This window comes from Merops nubicus, unplaced genomic scaffold (genome assembly GCF_000691845.1).
Source record: "Merops nubicus isolate BGI_N331 unplaced genomic scaffold, ASM69184v1 scaffold2514, whole genome shotgun sequence".
Taxonomy (NCBI): domain Eukaryota; kingdom Metazoa; phylum Chordata; class Aves; order Coraciiformes; family Meropidae; genus Merops; species Merops nubicus.
In genome coordinates this window covers 119,948-140,626 of record NW_008603422.1, presented here as the reverse complement: position 1 = coordinate 140,626, position 20,679 = coordinate 119,948, and the positions used below count along the sequence as shown (strand labels likewise).

At 34.9% G+C, this 20,679-nt stretch overlaps 1 protein-coding gene across 1 annotated transcript in view; it reads left to right on the top strand.

Annotated features, from left to right (window-relative positions):
* Positions 1 to 2,226: 2,226 nt before the first annotated feature.
* LOC103771341 (regulating synaptic membrane exocytosis protein 1-like) overlaps positions 2,227 to 20,679 on the top strand; it is a gene marked incomplete at its 5' end in the record, with an annotated part of 130,017 nt that continues 111,564 nt past the window's right edge. The window contains 9 exons of the mRNA XM_008938634.1: positions 2,227 to 2,273; positions 3,392 to 3,504; positions 4,476 to 4,606; positions 4,923 to 5,094; positions 5,207 to 5,363; positions 6,429 to 6,500; positions 13,154 to 13,310; positions 15,303 to 15,428; positions 19,376 to 19,438. Coding sequence (XP_008936882.1) covers positions 2,227 to 2,273; positions 3,392 to 3,504; positions 4,476 to 4,606; positions 4,923 to 5,094; positions 5,207 to 5,363; positions 6,429 to 6,500; positions 13,154 to 13,310; positions 15,303 to 15,428; positions 19,376 to 19,438 — 1,038 coding nt within the window. The remainder of the gene's footprint in view (positions 2,274 to 3,391; positions 3,505 to 4,475; positions 4,607 to 4,922; positions 5,095 to 5,206; positions 5,364 to 6,428; positions 6,501 to 13,153; positions 13,311 to 15,302; positions 15,429 to 19,375; positions 19,439 to 20,679) is intronic.

The window sequence follows — 20,679 nt, the reverse complement described above, 5'->3', positions numbered from 1 at the left end:
TGATTTATTTATATATAAATTTTATACATATATTAAGAAAGTTGTCTGTTGTAGTGTAAAATTTTAAAGATTTCAACTAATATTTCTTTTGCAAACTATGCATTTTGTCTGAAGCTGAAATTTATGTTCTAATTCCCACTGTTCCTGGCAGTTTTTTATAAGAATTAGAAGGAGTTTAGAAAAATACATTAAAAAAAAAAAAAAATTCTTTGTTTTCTTTACTGTCTGATGAGTAAAGTCTTAAGGAAAATCAGATTATATTTGTCACTTATCTTTTCCTGGTGAGGATTTTCGTATCACCAGGTCTAAGTGAGGAGAATACTCTCAGCTTGACTCTTCTTTCTCATGATGTGGAATCTTCATTCCAGGATCTGTTTTTTCCTTTTCTAAACTATGTGAATCTGATTCTTGTGTTGATGTATTAGTACACTTTTCTGTGTTGGTGTAATGGTGTGAAGGTGCCTTAGTGTAAATATATATCAGTTCTTAAGGGCTTAAATATATAAGTAGTATTTGAGGCTTATTTTTAGCCTTTTTGTCTACTATCTTGGCAACAATACAGAAAAAACTCCAAACAAAATTGGTTTTAATGTCAGTCTTCACCTACCCAGGGATTTTGAAACTAGACACTGTTAGGTTGCAATTGCCAAGTTGAACGCTCCTTGCACATATGAGCCTTTGTTCAGGTATCCTGGATGTGATGCTCTTACAATGCTAGATCAGAGTATTCAGTCTAGCACAAGAAAACATTACAAAGTTAATGTTGTATTGAATAGAAAAAATCAGTTTCGATATGGTGAGTAAATATTTCAGACTGCTGGGAGTTGCCCTAGAAATTTTGCCCTGGAAAGAGAGAAAATGTTAAGAGGAAGAGTCTGCACAGCAGCCCTGCTGTGTTAATCTATTTATATATTTTTATAGTACTATGCCATGTCAAAAATTAGTAATGCAGTGATATTTCCATTCATTTGGGGAAGCCATGTTGCTCTTGACTTACAAAATCAAAGCAAAGAGAAGCACATTCTTGTTTAGTGATGTGAGATGTAAGCTGATGTGAGACATTAACTTGGAACTGAAATAAGCTTTTTTTAAAACTTGGGCACCAGAATTTTGAATTGCAGGACCTGAAAAGTGAGTTTCAGGCTAATTTATTTGGCACTCTTAGTTTCCTTTTCTAACTTAACTGTCTGTTTCTTTTTCATAAATGACTTTTATATACCTAGGAGTCTTAGTTTTATGGACTTGAAAGTTAATAAGATAACGTTTCACTGAACAAATGCCTGAATACCTTTAAAGTGCTCAGCTTTAGACATAAAATTTTGTAAATGTTCTTCAGAAATATTATTGTAGTTCCATTTTTTGAATTGTTTTCTGTAGCTGAAAATATTTCCAGGTAATCCACTGAAAAGCTTTGTTTCCATTCTCATACTCTACTGCTTTGTTAACATTTGTACAGTAACAGTCGTTTCTTGCTCTTGCCATGTGTTGTCAATGATTGCTCAGAACAGAAGAGAGCCAGGAGCTATTCTCATTCAGATTGTGGTAGAAGAGTAAATTTGTTGATGAAAAAATTTTGATGGATGTACGTGGACTTAACCAGCTTGATTTTGCTTATACCTGTGTATGTATTTGGTATGTGTATGTTGAAAAATGTCTATACCCAATCATAATATGGTTTGATTATTTTTTTTTAGCCTTTGAAGAAATGCATTATTGTTTGATATTGCTAGTGTTAATTGCTTTTTCTTTTTGTTTAACATTGCTAACTTTATTTTCTTTTTCTATTTTCTTATTATAAGACATTTTCATCAGTTTCATTCCATGAATTCCTTGAGACGTTTATATAAAAATTACTAGTGAGTTAATATGTCTTTTCTTTTTTTAAAAAAAAGTAGTTGAACATCCATAGCTATACTAACTTTTGCCACCTTTCTTTTCCAAAAAACTCTCTAACTTTCTTGTTGTGGTTGTAAAAATATCGTGGAATCCATTCACAATATTGTAGTGCTTACATTGTCGCGCCTGCTAGTTCCTTAACTTGAAAGAAGTAGTTTGCATTAGTAGGATTTTAGTGAGTGTGGAAAGTATGTCTTTAAATATTTCCCCTTTCTTTCCTTATAACCCACTAGAACAGAAATAGATCCATATTTCTGAAAAAAAACGTTCCAGTGTCACAGCAGAAGGTCGTCTCTGTTTCTGATTGCTATGTGTCTCTTCATGTTTTAGTGATATTCCACGGATACCTGAGACTTCTCACCCCCCGTTAGAGTCCAGTGAGTACACACCTGTTCCCTTTCACTAAGCATGGTCTTAGACATAGCATAATCATTTCAGCTGTGAATTTTCTGAAAGGTGAGCACTTTAAGACTGCACTGGCTCCAGGGTTTTTCTATGGCAAAATTCAATGTGTTTTGTCTTGTCTTAAATTCGAAACATAGATTTGCTTAAGGCTACACAGATTTCAGTCAGAATTTTCTTGTTTTCTTCTATATCTTGGAGGTTAGTACCATACTAATACACATGCTGTGGCCCCGAACACTTACTTGCCCTAACAGGAGACGGAAAATATATATGAGATTGCCAAAGGTACAGATGGTGTCAGGATTTCATTTCCTGCACCATCCATCTTAAGTCCAGAGTTCTTGTTTCTCTTTTTCTTAACAAAAAAAAGTTGGTTAGGTGAACTATTTGTGTATCATGCTTCCGAGCAGCGGTTTTCTTTCGAACTGTATCATTTAAAAAGGTGTCAGCGTGACAGACATGTGAGGGCTATGGCTCCCAGTCCTTTATCACCTGAGCCTGGTCTGAGATGCAGCCAGAAACCTTCACTGAGACTGGGTCCTGTGGGGCCACTAAGTGTTGTTATATCTGTCGTGAGCTTATCTCACTAGTGAGGGCTCTGCTTCGCTGGTGAACTCCTATGTCCAGCAGGCACCAGAGCATCATCCATGCCAGATACGTCCTGCGTACCTTCCTGTGTGCCAGTTCCTTGGCAGTTAAAATTTCATAGACCACTGAAGTGTAATCCATACAACAGATGTGGGTTTATTCATCAAAGGTTTGAGATCACAGATTCATAGAATAATTTGGGTTGGAAGATGTGATTCTCTGAGATGACAGTATTTTTTTCACTGCTACATGAGGAACACTTTTTCTTACGTTACTACAAATAAACAAAAAAAATTTCAGCTTTAACCTGAGGTAAGGGTATCCAGACAGTCTTTTTCCTCATGCTATCTACATCAGTTTAAGATCTTTCTGTGTATTAATCCTGTTATACTGTGTATAAATACAAACTTTATACAAATAAGAGATAAATCAATTCATAAATTATCCAAATTTGATTCAGATTTTTGGATGGAAAGTTCATGTGTTTCTCACTTGGTTTTAGGTTCAAGTTCTTTTGAATCTCAGAAGATGGAAAGGCCTTCTATTTCTGTTATATCTCCGACCAGCCCTGGAGCCCTACGGGATGCACCACAGGTCCTACCAGGGCAGCTTTCTGTGAGCATATTTTGTTTTTTCTGAGTTAATGAAAATCTCTGAAGTGCTGGTCCCTCAGCCTCTGCATTCCCAAGGTGTATTGGAAGGTCAAGAGAAATGTCTGTTTTGGTCAAGACTAATATCATTTCAGGTGTTTTTTTAGACCCTCTGCACATGCTCACAAACCATAACTAAACACAGCAGTGGTAAAGAATTGTCTTAATACAGCAAAGAGTGCAAGAATTTACACTGAGAGGATCCCATAACAGTGTCTTTTAAATTGTCATCCTATAACCTTTGCTTTGGAAATTGTGACTCTTCTGTACAAGCCCAGTAACCTGCAGCTAACAAGCTTAGTGTGACTTTATCTTCTTTACGGGAGCGTTTGAAGAGCTGTGTATTTCTTAAGAGTCAGTAATTTCTTAAGATCAGCAATATGTTTTGATTTAGATACACATTACATCCTGGAACTGGCTACAGTACTCATTGAAGCTATGCTTGTTCAATATGCTGTGAATACTTACACTTTGTTCTTTACAGTCTTATATTTTTTTATATTGATCATATTCATTTCTAAGTGTACAGCAAGCTAAAAAAATTCCTAACATTATGATTCTCCTAAATGATTTCACTGTTTATTATACTTTTTATAACTATGTTTGTATGACAGATCAGAGTAGACGTCAGCTATGACTTGAGCTTAGTTGCAGTCAGGACTTCCTTTTTCAGTGTATTTACAATTAAACATTGTAAATACAATCAAATACCACCATATTACTCAGCTGTGGTAAATACAGAAGTCTTCGGTGTATACCATCATCTTTTCCAGCTAACTTAATTAAATATTAAAGTATTTAGAAGAAAATATTTCTCATTGTCTCTTGGAAAAAACAGTGGTTACTTTTACATTGTGGTTATTGTGATACAGTCTGAAAAATCTTTTTTTCCCCTACATTTTTCAGTAATGTTTTCTCATAACTTGATTCTTGTAGGTTAAACTGTGGTATGACAAGGTGGGACATCAGTTAATAGTAAACGTTCTGCAAGCAACAGATTTGCCACCAAGAGTAGATGGACGCCCCAGAAATCCCTATGTAAAAATGTATTTTCTTCCAGACAGAAGGTAGTATTTCAGTTTAAAAAACTGTGTTGTGATTTACCATGTATTGAATCAACTTTTAAATGATGCTTATGAAATAAATAATCCTTTTTATAATTTTTTATAGCTAAATGAAGTATAACAAAAAAATTGCACTTGAATTGTGCAGGTCAGTATCAAATTAACTTTGTGGACTTTTGGATTAATGTGATCCACTCTATAGCAAATACTTCTCTCTTTTAGGCATTATCAAATCAGAAAATATTAAAGCAGTGTTAATGAGCAGATGACATTTTGTGATTTATCTGTACAAACAATTTACAACAAATATTTGTTTCAGTGATAAGAGTAAAAGGAGGACCAAAACAGTAAAGAAAAGTCTAGAGCCCAAATGGAACCAAACTTTTCTGTACTCACATGTACATCGGAGAGATTTTAGAGAACGAATGCTTGAAATAACTGTATGGGATCAGCCAAGAGTACAAGAAGAAGAGAGTGAATTTCTTGGAGAGGTGATACACACAATCCCCTTTCTCCTGAGTTCGTTGTTTAGTTTTGAATACATATGTGTTTCTCTGTGTGTGCCTTGGAAGTAAAATTAAAACCTGATAATTTTTCTACTAGATTCTTATAGAGCTGGAGACAGCACTTTTAGACGATGAACCACATTGGTATAAGCTACAGACACATGATGAATCTTCACTACCTCTGCCTCAGCCATCACCTTTCATGCCAAGAAGACATGTTCATGGTGGAGAAAGCACTAGCAAAAAATTACAAAGTAGGTCCAAATTCCATTACTCTGTTTTAAATTTTAAATTAGAAGTGCTGGATATGGAGGAACAGTATTTAACTTATATAGGGAAAGTAAAAATACTATTTCATAGAATTTCCTTTCAAATAGAAGGATGAAATTCACCATTATTGGATATTTCTTTAATAATTAAAAGCTTTCTATTTAAAAAAAGAAAGTCCTTGAAGACTTAAGAGGATTAAAAACACTTCATCATAAAGTTAGTCTTAACCTCCAATATGTTTATTATACAAGCAGATGAGAAGTGTACTTCTGCAGCAAAGAGAAAACTTAGGAGTGTATTTGGGAGGTACAGTTGTTCTGATGAGTCTGATTTCAGGTTTGTATGAAGCATATTCAAATAATGAATATCTTTAAATATCCAACTATTGTAGCATGTCTGCTCATTTAAATGAATGTAAGATTTAGGTAGAAATATGAAGGACATAGAGGTTAATTTTAAAATATGTTTCCAAGCTATTTTTCTATATTTTCTTAAACATGGAAGTCATTCATTCCAGCCAACATGTAGCAAATTGGTGCACATTCAGAATGAATTATAAAAATGTGATACTGCTTGAACTGCTGCATGAGGATATGTATAGAAAGACCAAATTAAAGGTTAGTTTTCATAAGATATTTGAACTTTTCTAAAAGCTGGCAGTGCTGTTTCCTCTTCTGCTTTCTCACCATATGCTGCCACCTCTCCTTTCCTGTTCAGTGAGTTGATTCAGCTTACTCACTGAAATAGCACATAAGTATTTCTTTTTCCTTTGAGGTAACTTATTGCTAGTTTAGTAAGATAAACTATTCTAGTAGAGGATTACTGAGGATGTGAGGGGAGGAGAAGGGGAAAGGGGGCCGCAGCAGCTGTAAGATGTTAAATTGACTCACCTATCTTGTGAAATGTCACTGTCAATCACTGCAGTTCAGTTCTCCTCTATTGTTTAGACTTAAAATCTTTTTAATTTCAGTAGTACAATAAATGAGCATATTTTTACATTTATGACACGACCAGATGTTCAGGTATTTGTTTACCTTACTGTTGTGCAGGATCTCGGCCAATCAGTGATAGTGACATCTCAGATTATGATGTTGATGATGGTATTGGAGTTGTTCCTCCAGGTGCGTGGGTGAACAGCATGGTCCTGCTTTCTTCTTCTTCTTTTTTGCTTGTTTGGTTTTTTTTCTTTATACCATTTTGGAAAATTGAGGATACTGGTTTTGGAGAGTGCATTGTGAAAACCCACGGTTTCCCTGATTATTCCATGGTATCTGTCCTAAGTAATGGTGAATGACAAGGTTCTGCTATTCATTCATTGATATTTCTTTTATATGTCATTCTTCATATGTGAACCACTGGATGGTTCAGCGTGTTTAATTTTTTTACTGTGTAACATGTCAAGCATTATTTAAAATATGAATTAAATTTTAAAAATAATCTAAAAATACTACTTAAGATTTCAGTGTTTTTTGCAAGCGTTTTTTTATTTTGCTTTTTGCTTGAAACTTAGAAATTATGCAGTCTCCATGGGCTTTATTGAGAATGCATGGCTGTAGATTAAGATGCATGTAGCATGGCTGTATCTTTTATAGTTTTCATAAGCTTTCATGAACTATCATTACCCTAAATGTTCATAAATAATATAGTTGTAGAGTATTGTGCACGGTTCACAATTCCTTACATACTGAAAATCTTGAGGATCATTTTGGTTACTACATTTTTCTACTTCCATTTGGCTGTTGCCACAAAACAGATTAATGTGTTTCCCAATTGTCCCAAACTGAGTTATGTTATTGCCAGCACTAAGAGTTTTTCTGTGTATCTTCCTGATGAAAATCACTGAATTAAATCATGGTGGGATTTTGAAAGCTCTCTGTCTTCGTGATCTGTGTTTAAAATATTTAATCTGTCAATTTAGTTATTAATTATATAAACATACAGGTAAATCAAACATTTTATTAATGCAATATCCTTTTAGTGTTTACTGACCCAAATTCTTCTTTGTTTGATGTTGGTTCGGTTCTTCCCTTACTTTGATACACTCATGGCCTGAGTTACTAAGAAGGAAATTTGTTCAGTTATGTCTAGCAATGACATTTGCTTTAATGAAATGATTAATCTTGATATTTTTATATCAGCTGAAAGAGTGAATATTTAAAATAAAATCCTAGGTTCTAAATATTTTTTCCTGTCTGTTATTTAATTTTTTTAGTTGGCAATGTAGATGCTGGCATATCTGTGTAGACTTACCTACGTTTAAGATTTCAGTATATTGTAAGAAGAATTGTGGCTTTTTTTTTTAACTGCCAGTTCTTCAAGTCATCCATTTGCCATTAAACCATTTTCCATCTGGCAGGAAAAGTTCAGAAATGTTCAGCTGAATGCATTGGACTCTATTCACTGAGTCAACACTTGAGTAACTGAGTCGTAGGAAATTTCATTGAACTGTGCTTGCTCAGGTGTGCCTTTAAAGAATGCAAACGTTCTCAGAGATTACTGTAGAAAATTGCAGTATTTATCTGTAGCAATAGGCTTTCATCCCACTGTCTGCTGAATTGCTCAAGAATCAGACACAAGTTCACAAATGTGCCTGGTCACCAAGTTCAGATATGAATTTCTACCCTCCTATCCAACCTTTTGTATAATTGCTAAATCTTCTGAGACTTGGGCTTCTTGCTACCTACATTTGCACTGAGTGAATAGTAAAGTATCTTCTCCATCTAAAAGTCTCCTCTGCTAAAACTAGTTGCCTGTAAGTTACTTGTTGTGCTGCAGGATTGTTGCCTCTTTCCTTCTACCCCACAACACTATGGACCTCACCAGAGAGCACTGCAGCTCTTCTATGGTCCAGATTTCCCACACATTCTCCTGCAAGGTGTGTGTGTGGGAGGAAACAACAAATGTCTGTATGTTGGACAAATGTCATAACGTAGGATGATGATGCAGCCCAGGTGCATTCTTTGACCACTTTGGCATAGCCTCTGTTGGCTTCAAATAGATCGGTCTAGGATTAACATATTCCTTCTCAACAGAAGTAAGAATATCAACATTAAATTTACAACATGACACAGAAGAAAATGTTTCCATTTAAAGCACCTTTTCCCTCCTTTAGTACTTCCTTGCCAACGTTATCCACCGTGGTACTTATATATGATAAGTAAGCTCTCTCCTTATTAAAGGTTTATTTTTATGGTTGTTAATTTATTCTTTTTCTTGAAATATTCTGAGGGAAGGAAGTTGTTCTGCCTCTTTAATATATCAAGATTTTCACAAGATTATTGCTCATTTTCTAAAAAGCAGACAACTGCAAAATACAGAAGCACAAAAGTTCACTTGGTCACCAACAAAAGGAATGATGTAAATATTTTGGCTATTTTAACTAACATTGGAAATCCTTAAAATTATGATTACAAATGTTTTATCAATTGCTATGGCAAATGCAGTATTAGCATTTATTAATAACAGAAAATTATTTTTGTAGAGGTTTCAGGAGCTGCGAAGAATTGCTGCTTGTCAAGGGAAGTAAAGACTGCTAAATGAAAAATAATGGCACCTTGATAACTTTTTGAAGACAAGTATTTTTCCCTTGTCATAGCACAAATGTATCTTCATATACCTGTACTGTCCTCATTTATTAGTTGTATCTTGCAGTGATATATATTTTTTTTCAAATCAGCTCATAGAGCTGTTCATAAAAGGAGTTTATATCAACAGCTGAAAGTAACTTTAAGTGGAAGTAAATCTTTAACAGAACTGACTTTTGGAAGGTTGCTGTGGTATGCTCACATATGTTTACTTGAAGAAAATATAATGTTAAATCTCTTAGACTCTCCCCATATAAGAGATACCCCAGTCTCTTAATTACCTTTATGACCCTGAGCTGGACTCACACCAGTAGCTCCATGTCTGTCTGGTACTGGGGAGTCCGGTACTCCAGAGGTGGCCTCACCAATGCTGAGTATGTAGGAAGGGTCACTAAAGGATCAGTAATGAATCTAATAAAAACCAAACCTGTTTTGAGGCCTGTCTTTTTAACCAAAACTTCAGTAACTTAATTAAAAAGAGAAAAGGCTGATATAGACTGGGCAGTATCCCAAAGACTATTTTTTAAGAAGCTCTATTGCTTATGCTATAGGTAACTCTTCAGAGCAATTTATTTTTCTATTGTAGGTAGTCTGTATAAATGGCTGCATTGTACTTGCCTTCCTACTGTAGCAGCAGGGTGAAATAACACAACACCTTGTCACTGTCTGTATTGTTTAAAAAACTAACAAACTTCTGGTATCAAACATTTGCTAGAACCATTTTCATCATCCATCCAGCTTCTATTTCATGTCACACCTGAGAGTTTCCCAAAAACAACTGAGAAACTTCTTCTACATAACATACCATAAGCTTGAGTGCTGCTATCATGCTGGTCCATGCAAAAAAAAAAATTCTCTGCTCACTCTGGAGAGCACAGAGCCTTTGTGCTTGAGATTATGAGGAAATGTTATTGTTGCTGTCACTGTTGTGGTCACTGTGGAAGTATGGATGCCATTAGACTAGCTTGACAATACTTGAGCTAATACTTAGGATAAATGTGAAATTGCTGTTGCTCTGTCTGTTCTGTAAGCTTTGTGTATGTACAATGCACAAGTTTACGATATTGTTCCCTGGATAGCTTGGCTATGAAGAATATATAGGATAAAATTGTTCGGTATCAGATTTTTAACTGTACAGGATAATCCTAGGTGTATTTTTTAGGCAAACTAGAAATACTCGAGAAATATATTTTAAACTGAATTTTATATTTGTTTTTTTTATATTTAAGTTATATGTATTCCAATGCAGTTGCCTGCGGCTTGGAAAGAAGTTTTATGTCTTTGATTTTAGTGTTGAATAAATGTAAACTAGTGTTCCTTCTGATAGAGATGGCAGAATTTTATCTAAAACAAGCTTGTTTGGAAAATGAAGTATCTTTTAGCAAATAGTTAGATTTTGTTATCCTGGGAAAGGGAACACATCAAGCTTTTGTCATGTCTTTTTTTCTGTCTGTGACAAAAAAAAATCCATACATTTTCTGCAGCAACTTTAGTACATGAGATGAGGGGATCTTCATTGAAGTTCTGAGAGAGTCCCTTTTTTGCTTAAAAATTTGTACCTGGTCCTTGTCCTGAGGTCAGGGGGATACTCATACTTTGTAATTCTGTTACACAACTGTGAAATGCTTTTTCAGCTGGTATGGTACTCCAGCATCGCGGTGCATCAAAATCTGTGAAACATTGGAGTCCTCCTTTGTCAAAGATTGATAAACTTTGGTAGATACTTTCATGCGTGGTATCAACTTTTACAGGTCTATTTTGCAGTCAGTACTCAATCCAGCTTTGCTATTAAAAATGCTGTTTAAGATTTTCTAGCTACTATGAGCGCTGTTCTGTAGCTACAAGTGCGTCCTCCCGAAAGTTTTTTCTCCAAGTATTCTCTGGTTTTCAAACAATAGCTCCCACCCTCCCCAAACATGAGTAATGTCACATTTTAAATATGAAATTGTGTTCATTACTTTTAGTTGACATGTGTTTTTGTGTTTTGTTTGACACAGTGTTGTTTGAGAGCAATGCATATGTGCCCTCAATGTCATTGTCCTCGATGTACGTTTCTGAGCTATGTCATAGATTCTAGTTATGAGTGCTTTTATTTCGGTGCACTCATACACTCTAAGGTCTATCAGTACTCATAGTGCTTCTTGTTTCCCTGATTTATTAACCTCATCCCCTCTGCTTCAAGAAATGGAAGAAAAAAATAATTTCCTATGTTCTCACACCAGCTGCTATACTATGAAGTAGAAGAAACAAAGTTGGACAAAATGACAGCAGAACTTGTGAAGGTCTTTCTGCATTTGTTTTCTAGCTGACAGTAAGCAGAAAGTCTTTAATAAAACGGTCTAATTTTTTTTGTCAGTATTGTCTCCTTCCTATGTGCCTTGCCCTATCGTATTTGTAGTATTAAGTATATTAAAAACAAATCATAAGACAACCTTGTTTTTTAATTTTATTTACTGAAGTTGCTTCAGGGTTGGTGTAAAGGTAAAACCTACTGTAGGCTACTACAGCACCTTGGTGCTCTTCTGTTATCTTTGGATAAATTTTGCAAGTTCAGTACTGTACAAAAGGTGAACACAGTTCTGGAGGCCATATTATAAGCTGTATAATCAGGCAAAACAGTCCGAGAGTTTGTTGGATGATAAAATACATCATCTAGTAGGTCCCTCTTCTCAGTTTTGTGTTACTAAGATGAACCTGTTCTATGGTGAAAGATATTCTTATTTTAGGATTGCGACTCTCTGTTTTAACAAAGTGCTTTCCTCCAGGTCTGATAATGAGATCATGCATTCAGATAAGTTAGATGTCCATCAGAATATGTTGGCAAACTGATGCACAGTTGGGGGAAAAAGGCATGAATGCTTCATGAAGTTTGTTTTCAGGCTTCAGTTTTGGAACTAAACAGGTCATTCAATGTCATTGAATACACACCAAGCCTAATACAAACTCTGCATATGGGCCACACTTCTAAGAGGGCTGTAAGAATTCAGTAGAAGATCAGAGAAAAATTACAAAAATTATACAAAATATGAAAAAAACAAATTTGGAACTCTATAACACGATCCTTAAAAAGTACAACTTATTTAATTTATCTGGTTGATGGTTGAGTGACTAATTCATGATCTTTTCCTACATGGAAAGATTTCTGATACAGGCTGCTTTTTTACGTGAAGAAAATAACACATCACAGGGATGTAACACTACCTAAATCCAGAGAAGCAGCAAAACTATTATTTTGGGATCTAAACAGTATTTTGTGAAGTCATTAGGGGATGATTTTAGCGATGAACCTTTCTGTCATTAAGGGAATTTCTGTCAAGGGATTATTGTAATCTAATTTTAATGTCTAGAAGCAAGCAAGTGAAGTGAGCAAATCTCCTGAGGCTCTTTTGGAAAGATAACAGGCACATTTTGAAAGCCACTCATTTTACTGAGCTTCATTGTCTGTTTTAAGATGGGTTTCAAAGTGTCTAACAAGGCAAACGGCCTTCTTTGTGGAAAAAGGCAGAGGAATATCAATGCTTTAAGACATACTAACATCCTGCTGATTTTATTTTTTTTCTTTTAAATCCTCTGTGATAATTAACTACAAGAAATTTCACCACTCTTCATAGTATTCTGATAAAATGTTGTGCAGAGTATCTAATACCAAATATTCTATATAATCTATTCTAAATGCTCATAATTTTTGAAAATAGGTGGCTTTGGCCAAGTTTAGTTGGAGAACATCTTTGTATTTAACTGAAACAAGACTCGGAAGGATTCTTTATATATGAGCAGTCCTGGATGAGTCTATGCTGTCATACACAAGCATTCTTTCTCCATTTGTTAGATGAGGTAAACCTATGTTGCTTGGATTCCTTTCAAATATTTGCTACCTAATGACAATTTTGAAATACAAGTTACTTTGGGTACTCTTCCTCAAGTCAGAAAACTATTTCAGTTGTATCCTCCACGCTTCCTGTACATAATGAAACTGATCTCAGTTTCTCTACCCCTGTAGATGTAGACATTTAAAGGTAATGCTAGTAGTTTACCCTGGCTGCATGACATGTTGGGATGTACCACAGCTGAATGACAACTTGGAAGTTCTGTAAATGTTTAGATGTGTGTTCCTGGAAGGACTACCCATCTGAATTCTTTCCAAACTCAGACTTTTATTCTCTAATTTCCTTTTGTTGCCCTCTTGCCAGTAGGTTATAGGCCTAGCACTAGAGAAAGTAAATCCACAACGCTAACTGTGCCAGAACAGCAAAGAGCAGCACATCATCGTTCACGATCTGTATCTCCTCACCGTGGTGATGATCAGGGCAGGACCCGTTCACGTTTACCAAATGTGCCATTACAGAGGTAGGCATCACAGCTTAGTGAAACTCTGGGTGGTTTCCAGTTTGTGTATTCTGTCATTATTAACTTTTCTCCTGCTGAGCATTTCTTCACAATTTTAAAACTTTGTTTTGTATCTGAACTGAATAGTATCTGAACCCGATGCATGATTTTTTTCATTATTGAAGAGCACTCATGGGGTGAATTGTAACTTTATAGGACTTAACCTATTCTATTAGTGATATTTTCTTTGTTATTTAACGTCTGTGTACCATAACTAGTATGTATGCTTGGAAATGTTTTTTTCAGTCAGTGACTGAATCTTTTGTGAAACCACTTAAGTATATTTGTAGGAGAACAGTGACATGTACAAATTGTGTAATACCTATGAATTGAACTAATTTTGAAGTAACAGCAAGTAATACCAATTGTATTTATAATGTGACACTTTAAAAGGAAGACATAAAAAACACTTTACAGAATTGGTGATGCATAAATCTCTATTTTCTGCATTTACTGATTTTAAGACAACCTATTAATAGGAGAATCCTTTTGGAGATTTTAATTTGCATGCTATATGCATTTTTTGAATAGTGCCATGCAGACTGTTTAAGCACACAGCTAGACCCTCTTGATTTTGTTTGTTTTATTATGGAGGGCAGTAAGCTTCTCCTGCACCCTCTCATGGAACCTTAAAAAAACCCTGTTTTTACTAGTCTTCCTTTCCCCATAATTTCCAGGAAACCTTGGTGTTGAATTACTGCATGAGTTTCAAGTGTTGCACTAGTAACATTATTGCCCACTAGCTGGAGTAGTTTACTGAACAGCTGCCCTTTGCTGAATTTTGTGTGCAAGATTCTGTACTATCATTCTGTTCTTTTCCATTGTTTCTATGCCTGTTTTTTTTTTTTTTTTTTAATTCCATCACTGGTCATTTAGTACCAGAGATCTGTGATGTTTCAAAATGATGGTATAATCTATAAAACCAGCTTTTTCTCCCTGTTGACAATTCTGATGATCTTGCTTCTTCCTTTTCATCCTCAGTGCAATATAATACACTGTTTTTGTGCATTGAAATTTTGTAAGCTTAAGTCCCTGGATGCATCCCCTTCTGTTCATCAGTTCTTATAAATGGAGCTATTTCACTATCCACCAAATCACTTGCTGTTGCATTTGTTAGTAACGCATTCTTAACAGATAGAAGAGTATGGCTATACATAAAACAGACTCTGGCACTGACTCATTTTTTTAATAGATAGAATGAGAGCTCCATGTTCTGTTTTTTTGCCAACAACTATATGGGCTTTTGTTGTATCTTTCTATCTACAAGCACAATGCACAAATGAAATATTTTGTAGTCATTTCCACCCATCCGTTCATTTTATACTTAGAAGAACTAACGCTTCTTGCTCCAATGTCAGTTTTTAAACTAAAGGAAGAATCTGCCCTTCAAATAGTAGTTCCTTTTCTTATTCTTTTCCATATGAAGAGAGCTTTAAATTGCTGTCATGGAGGTCAGAACTTACCTGCGTTTATACAAAAACGTATCCCTTTTGTATAACAATTTGAGATTGATAAAATCTGCTGCAAGTTCCCATATCTTCTCCCAGAATTTCATAAAGGATACTTGGAGATACCTACAAAAAGTTGACAGCCCCAAATCTGCTCTTTAGAAGTCTCATTATGAATCTACAAAGGCATAAAACTTAATTTCATGTGAGATATTACCAGTTCTAGTGTTATTTCAGTTATTCGTTAAGTACAGGCTTTGAAATGCCATTACTGAATCCATCAGTGTACGCAGAAAGAGGCACATACTTCTAAATATGGTGGAAATATCTGCTTTCTGTACTTAGCAGTATGAGGGTTTTTAATCTTTGGATTCAATATTCTTTTAGAAGTCATATAATAACAATTTATTGATGAAAACCTTGGTTCAACCAACTTTTACTGTAATCCATTAAGCTGTGTCATTTATGAGAAAATAAGATTATCATATGTATTTCTGCCTTTTAGGAGTTTAGATGAAATTCATCAAATGAGAAGATCACGTTCTCCAACTAGACACCATGATGCCTCCAGAACTCCAGTTGATTACAGATCCAGAGATGTGGATAGTCAGTATTTGTCTGATCAGGAAAGGTACATTACCAGCCTGAACTTGGAAAAAAGTTTAGAAATGTCTTTGTTGGTTTGCCTAATTTTTAAGTGTTCAGTAGAAACACAACTGATGATAATGGGGAAGGGAAGAAATAGTCCTAACTAACAAATCTAGTGTCATGGTTAATTTTTTGGTAAAACTTTGCACTGAGTAATAGCGCACGTCTAGACCAAAGGTTCTTGGGTGTGTGTTCTAGACTATTGTGCAGTTTATTTAATGAATGAAGCCCAGAGATTTTTTTTCCTAGAAAACCATATCTACAAATATGCTGTAACTATTCTTGTAACTCAGAGTTTATCTGTTTCAGTAGCCAAAATACCAGGCATACATTCCTGCTGGTTGGGAGTTGCATATGCTATGATTTCCATTACTGTGCTTGTAGATTTTGGACATCTATATGTGCAGTCTCACAGCAGCTTACATAACATTCTGCTGAACTTGGTACAGTACCCAAGCATAGCAAGGGTAACTGTGGTGTTGGTAATTAGCAAAAATCTCCAGTCTTAGACATGTGACATGTACACATTTCTCCCTGTAACACATGGAGTGGCAGTACTCCTCAGACAATGCTTGGTTTTTCCTAGTAGGCATTATATTCAAGTGTCTAGGAATATATGCTAATAAAATAGGAGGAAACAAGGATTTCTCTTTAGACCTGAGAAGAGTTTAAAACGGTACTTCAGTATTTGAGAAACGTGATGACAGCCACATAGGCTATCAGTATTTGTGGATTGTTTGCTTACTTTAAGAAAATGATACAGCTAAACTATAATGGCAATTTTTTTTACATTCACATGAGATCAATTGTCCTAGTAATGTCTTTGGATTTTTTTTCTTTTTGCAGTAAGTTACTGGGTTTAATGACTAAGGATGACAAAACCTTTCTGGTAAATTCAATACAGAACATATATTTCACAGGGATGTAAAAATATGTAAAAAGTAAACCTTAAAAATCCCTGAAATTGTTTGTCCAGTTTTGAAGGAACATAGAAATTGAATAATTGATGGCTTTTGCACTTAAACTAGTTCAGTTTTATATATGAACTTGCCTGGTTTGCCTTTTTAAGGTGATAACATGCATATGGGAATTAGTTATTTCTGGAACATTTTAAAATTCAACTTTGCAGGCAAGAAGTATGTACAGAATTGTCTAAGTTACATTCTTGTACTGAATGTAGTAGTCAGATTTATTGTTAAGCTAATTCAAGTAATTTCCACTTGTTGCAAATGTTTCATGTTGTTAGTTCTTGGAAGTAGTGATATATTCAAAATATTCCTGAAGATATTTGTTGAATAGATCTCTTACTCAGCAGATCTCAACAGGAAGAGACATTAGAAAATAGCTTTTCTCAGTAGTTATAGACAGTTAAATGTCTAGAAAGTTTTCTTCTAGTAAGGCCTCAAACCGTGATACAATTGATGATATAGACATGGATTATGCTTGGAGAGCAAGGCTTGCAGGGGAGCTCTCTTGGAAGTGAGCTATTGGACCAGAGCCACAGCAGCAATGGGCTGCTGGATACGTTCAGAGGAGTAAGACACAGGCTTCACTTCTTTTCAGTGTTCAGAAAACTCTTTCCAGAAGTTTAAAGATCAGACATAAAGGATGGACCTGGCTTATTTGCAGAGTCCATGTGCTTACTCTCTCTGAGTAATAATCTTGTCTGCAGTGGTTTCCTTTTTCCCTATTTTCCCTTTCATCTTTCCCCCAGATTTCTTCAGTTGTGTAAACTGTTTAACTCTTCCAGGTCTCACTGTCTTTCAGTGCATAACTGCAGCATCATAGGGAAGAACAAAACCAGCTTTTGCTGAGGAAGATTCTCTGTCACATCCAAGGTTTTAAAAGAAAAAAAAAAAATCTTTATTCAGTATTATGTATTAGTATCAAGAGCAGCATAAGTATGTGTTCTTCATTTACTGAACCCTTAATCTAAACCAGTAACACACGTGTAGGTACTTAATGTAACCTAGGTTTGAAAGTTGAGTGATGACCCAGTAGTTACAGGGCAGAAATTACAGTTGCTGGTTACTTTTGATTAGTTGCTCAGTCATCTGGTATTGGTCCTAAACTAATATTAAATATTCCAAATAGATCTTTGAAAAATAATTATAATATTGTCTTACTAAAGCATGTGGTGTAATAAATTTCCAGTGGAACTGATTTGTCCACTTTTATGTTTTTTTTTAATATTTTTACATACATACATACACCTGCATGTGTATGTATATATATAAATCTGTTAGGAAAAGCTTTTTATTAGGAAACCTAGTCAAGCAGTACTTTGCTCTGAAATTAGGGTCATCAGGATTATCATCCAATTTTCAAGGGCATGACCATTTTTTAGTTTCTTTTATTCCTAAATAAAATCCGTTAATGTGAGTATTAGAAAACACTTGTATTAGAATAATACTCTTTAACTGTCTTCAAACCAGACAATTTATTATAGAACTATATCTTCTGACATCAGTAATTTACTGTGATGGATTCTTTTGCTTTGCTTTTCCGACTTGAAGATTTCATGGTGGATTTGCTATTTTATATCCCTTTTCTGGATGAATTTTATATTGCTGTTTGCCGTGGGCCAATTATAATAGATACCCTATGTCTTAGCAAGGGTAGAGTAAATATTAATGGTTTATTGTGGACTTTGCATCTATTGTTAAGGAAAGGGTAATTATTTTTCCTAAAATGCGTATTTATTTGTAATTTGGAAACCTACATTTAAATTCTGTCAGTCCTCTGAGCTTATGAATGGAAATTTACCTAAAAAAACCCCTTACACTATAATACATTTTGTTCCATCAAAATCAGGCTAGTGGTTCCAGATGCAAAGTTAAAAATCACACGTGACTCACAAGCCATTATTTCAAGTTGCCTAATTCAGAATTCCTTATAAATATTACCTATGATGCATCAGTTAAATGGGTCATTTTATAAGAGCATGAAGCACAAAACACGTTGAACTGCTACTTTATCTATTTTGTAATTTTTTTTCTCTCTTTGTCATCATAGTACTTCATGTGATTCTCTGCTGCTTTTAAAATAGCATGTTTCCATGAAGTTAAGGTTTTATTTCATAATAATAATTAGGAGGTTTGGAGCTTGGCTTTTCTGATTGTGTTGAAGTGTGTAAAACTACACGATTAATTCAAAGGATATTTCATACCATAGTCATTTTTACCATAGGCATAAGTATGTATTAATTTTACCATCTTGCTGGCTGTAGCATGTGTTTGGTTACAGTAAATGAAAAACAGAATAGACAGCTGATTTTCTCAATTGGAAACAGTGTGAAGCAACAAGTTTGGCTGATCAGCAATCTTTTTGTTACCATGGGATTGTATTGCAATATTCTGTCAAGAGCTATGAGTTAGTTGATATTTGGCCAACTGTAGTATTTCCAGTGAACATATATTTTTGGTTTTCCTAAAAGGGTGTCTGTTACTCTTCCCATAAACTGATCTGCAGCAAATTAGTAGCAAACCCTCCCTTGCTTTTTGTGTGTTTTTGTGGCTTAGAAAGTAAAAAAAAGGCAACCAACACTGAGTATCATTCTTTTTTTCTAAAGAATTTCTTCATTAAATAGTTCATGAGAAAGGCGGTTATTAGAAAAATGCAGCTGTTTTATGGATTCCTTTTGTCATGAAGAGTTCAGAAACAAGACTTCTGAATTTTAAAAAGAGAAATCCCACAAGATGAGGTGCCATGCTGATAGAAATTTGTTGAAATTGTAGTTATCACAGGCGGGTTTTGGCTCATACATTTTGAGAAGTGCAGTCTTGGTTTGAACATTATCAGACTGTCTACCTGGGTGGAAGCTTCTTGTTTCTTTTTATGTTTTCATTTGCATATCATTGGCATAAACCCATGTCATCTAATGCTTCATAATGATATCTGTTTCACTCACCACCCATCCTGTCTGTGCAGTGAGCTTCTTATGCTGCCCAGAGCAAAACGAGGAAGAAGTGCAGAGTGCCTACATACCATCAGGTAAATACAGGAATTTGGTAATGATGAACACGTCTGGTTAGTTGTCTATACTTTGTGTGCCCAACGTTTTTCCATAGTGGTATTTACTCCCCGTAATTAAAGAACTTCCCAGTACATTGTGAACCAAGTGTCAGTTGTTCTTTTTTGTTCATTTTAATTCAGATTGGGGTGTGTATATGTGTCTGTGAATTTCAGCAGTATGGATTAAGGCATTTGAAGACATTCTGATTTTGCAGTTGTATTTTGTGCTGGATTTTCTGTCTAGTCACAGAACTCCTGATCTCCCAATGCATGACAGTGTTGTTATAATTTCAAACACCCCTTTTTAGTTGTCTCTGTTTTATTTTGTTTGCATTTTTGTGTTTATATTACAGCCACGCACAAGCCAACAATCTTTAGTTGTTGTGATGCCTAATCTATTGTTGATTTTTGTCACTTGTAGAGGAAAGAGCAGCAATTAATGAGGGCTCATTGGGAACCCCAGATTTGAGGTGTCAAATATTATTTGCTTTGCATCTACAAATTGTGCCATGAGTTAGATCCAGACATAAACTTTCTAGTTCGGGCTCTCTTCAGTCTTCATTAATCTCTCATTCCAAACCTTGGAGCTCAGTCTCAACTCTTCCCAATGTTGTGAAACTAAATGGGACTGAAATATCTTTATCAAACAAATCTAATTCTGGCCCTGCTTAATTTTTTTTTTTTTCCACCACATCTGTTAACTTTGTAAAAAATACATGGCAGATTGTGTAGAAAATCTTCCATTTAGAATCCATAAAAATGCAGGTTTAAGTAGTGAACTATTCAACTACTTCAACCAAGTATTTTTCTGTTTGGGATCTGGGTGTTGCTGAGTTTTTACATCAGTGCTATGTGTTTAAAACCATCAAACTTTTAAAACTATGTTGTCTTACCTTATTAATTTACTTGGTGTAGAAATGTCCCCTATGGAGTAGTGGGCTTTTTTAATATGGCTTGGTTTTCTTGAATTCTCTTCATTGAATTTGAAACAGCATCAGAGATGCTGTGATAGGGTTCTAAGGCACAATAGTATAAAGGTAAAATAAGAAATATGATATTACAAAAAAAAAATCTGTGCATCAGTGAAGCTGTTAAAGTTTTTATTATCAGTAGAAAGAGTTTCAATCTCATACTTCAGAAAAAGTTTTTTTCCTCAACATTTTAGGTTTTAAAGGTTAATAATTTAAGTCCCTGTTATTTTAAGTCCATTTATTGTCATA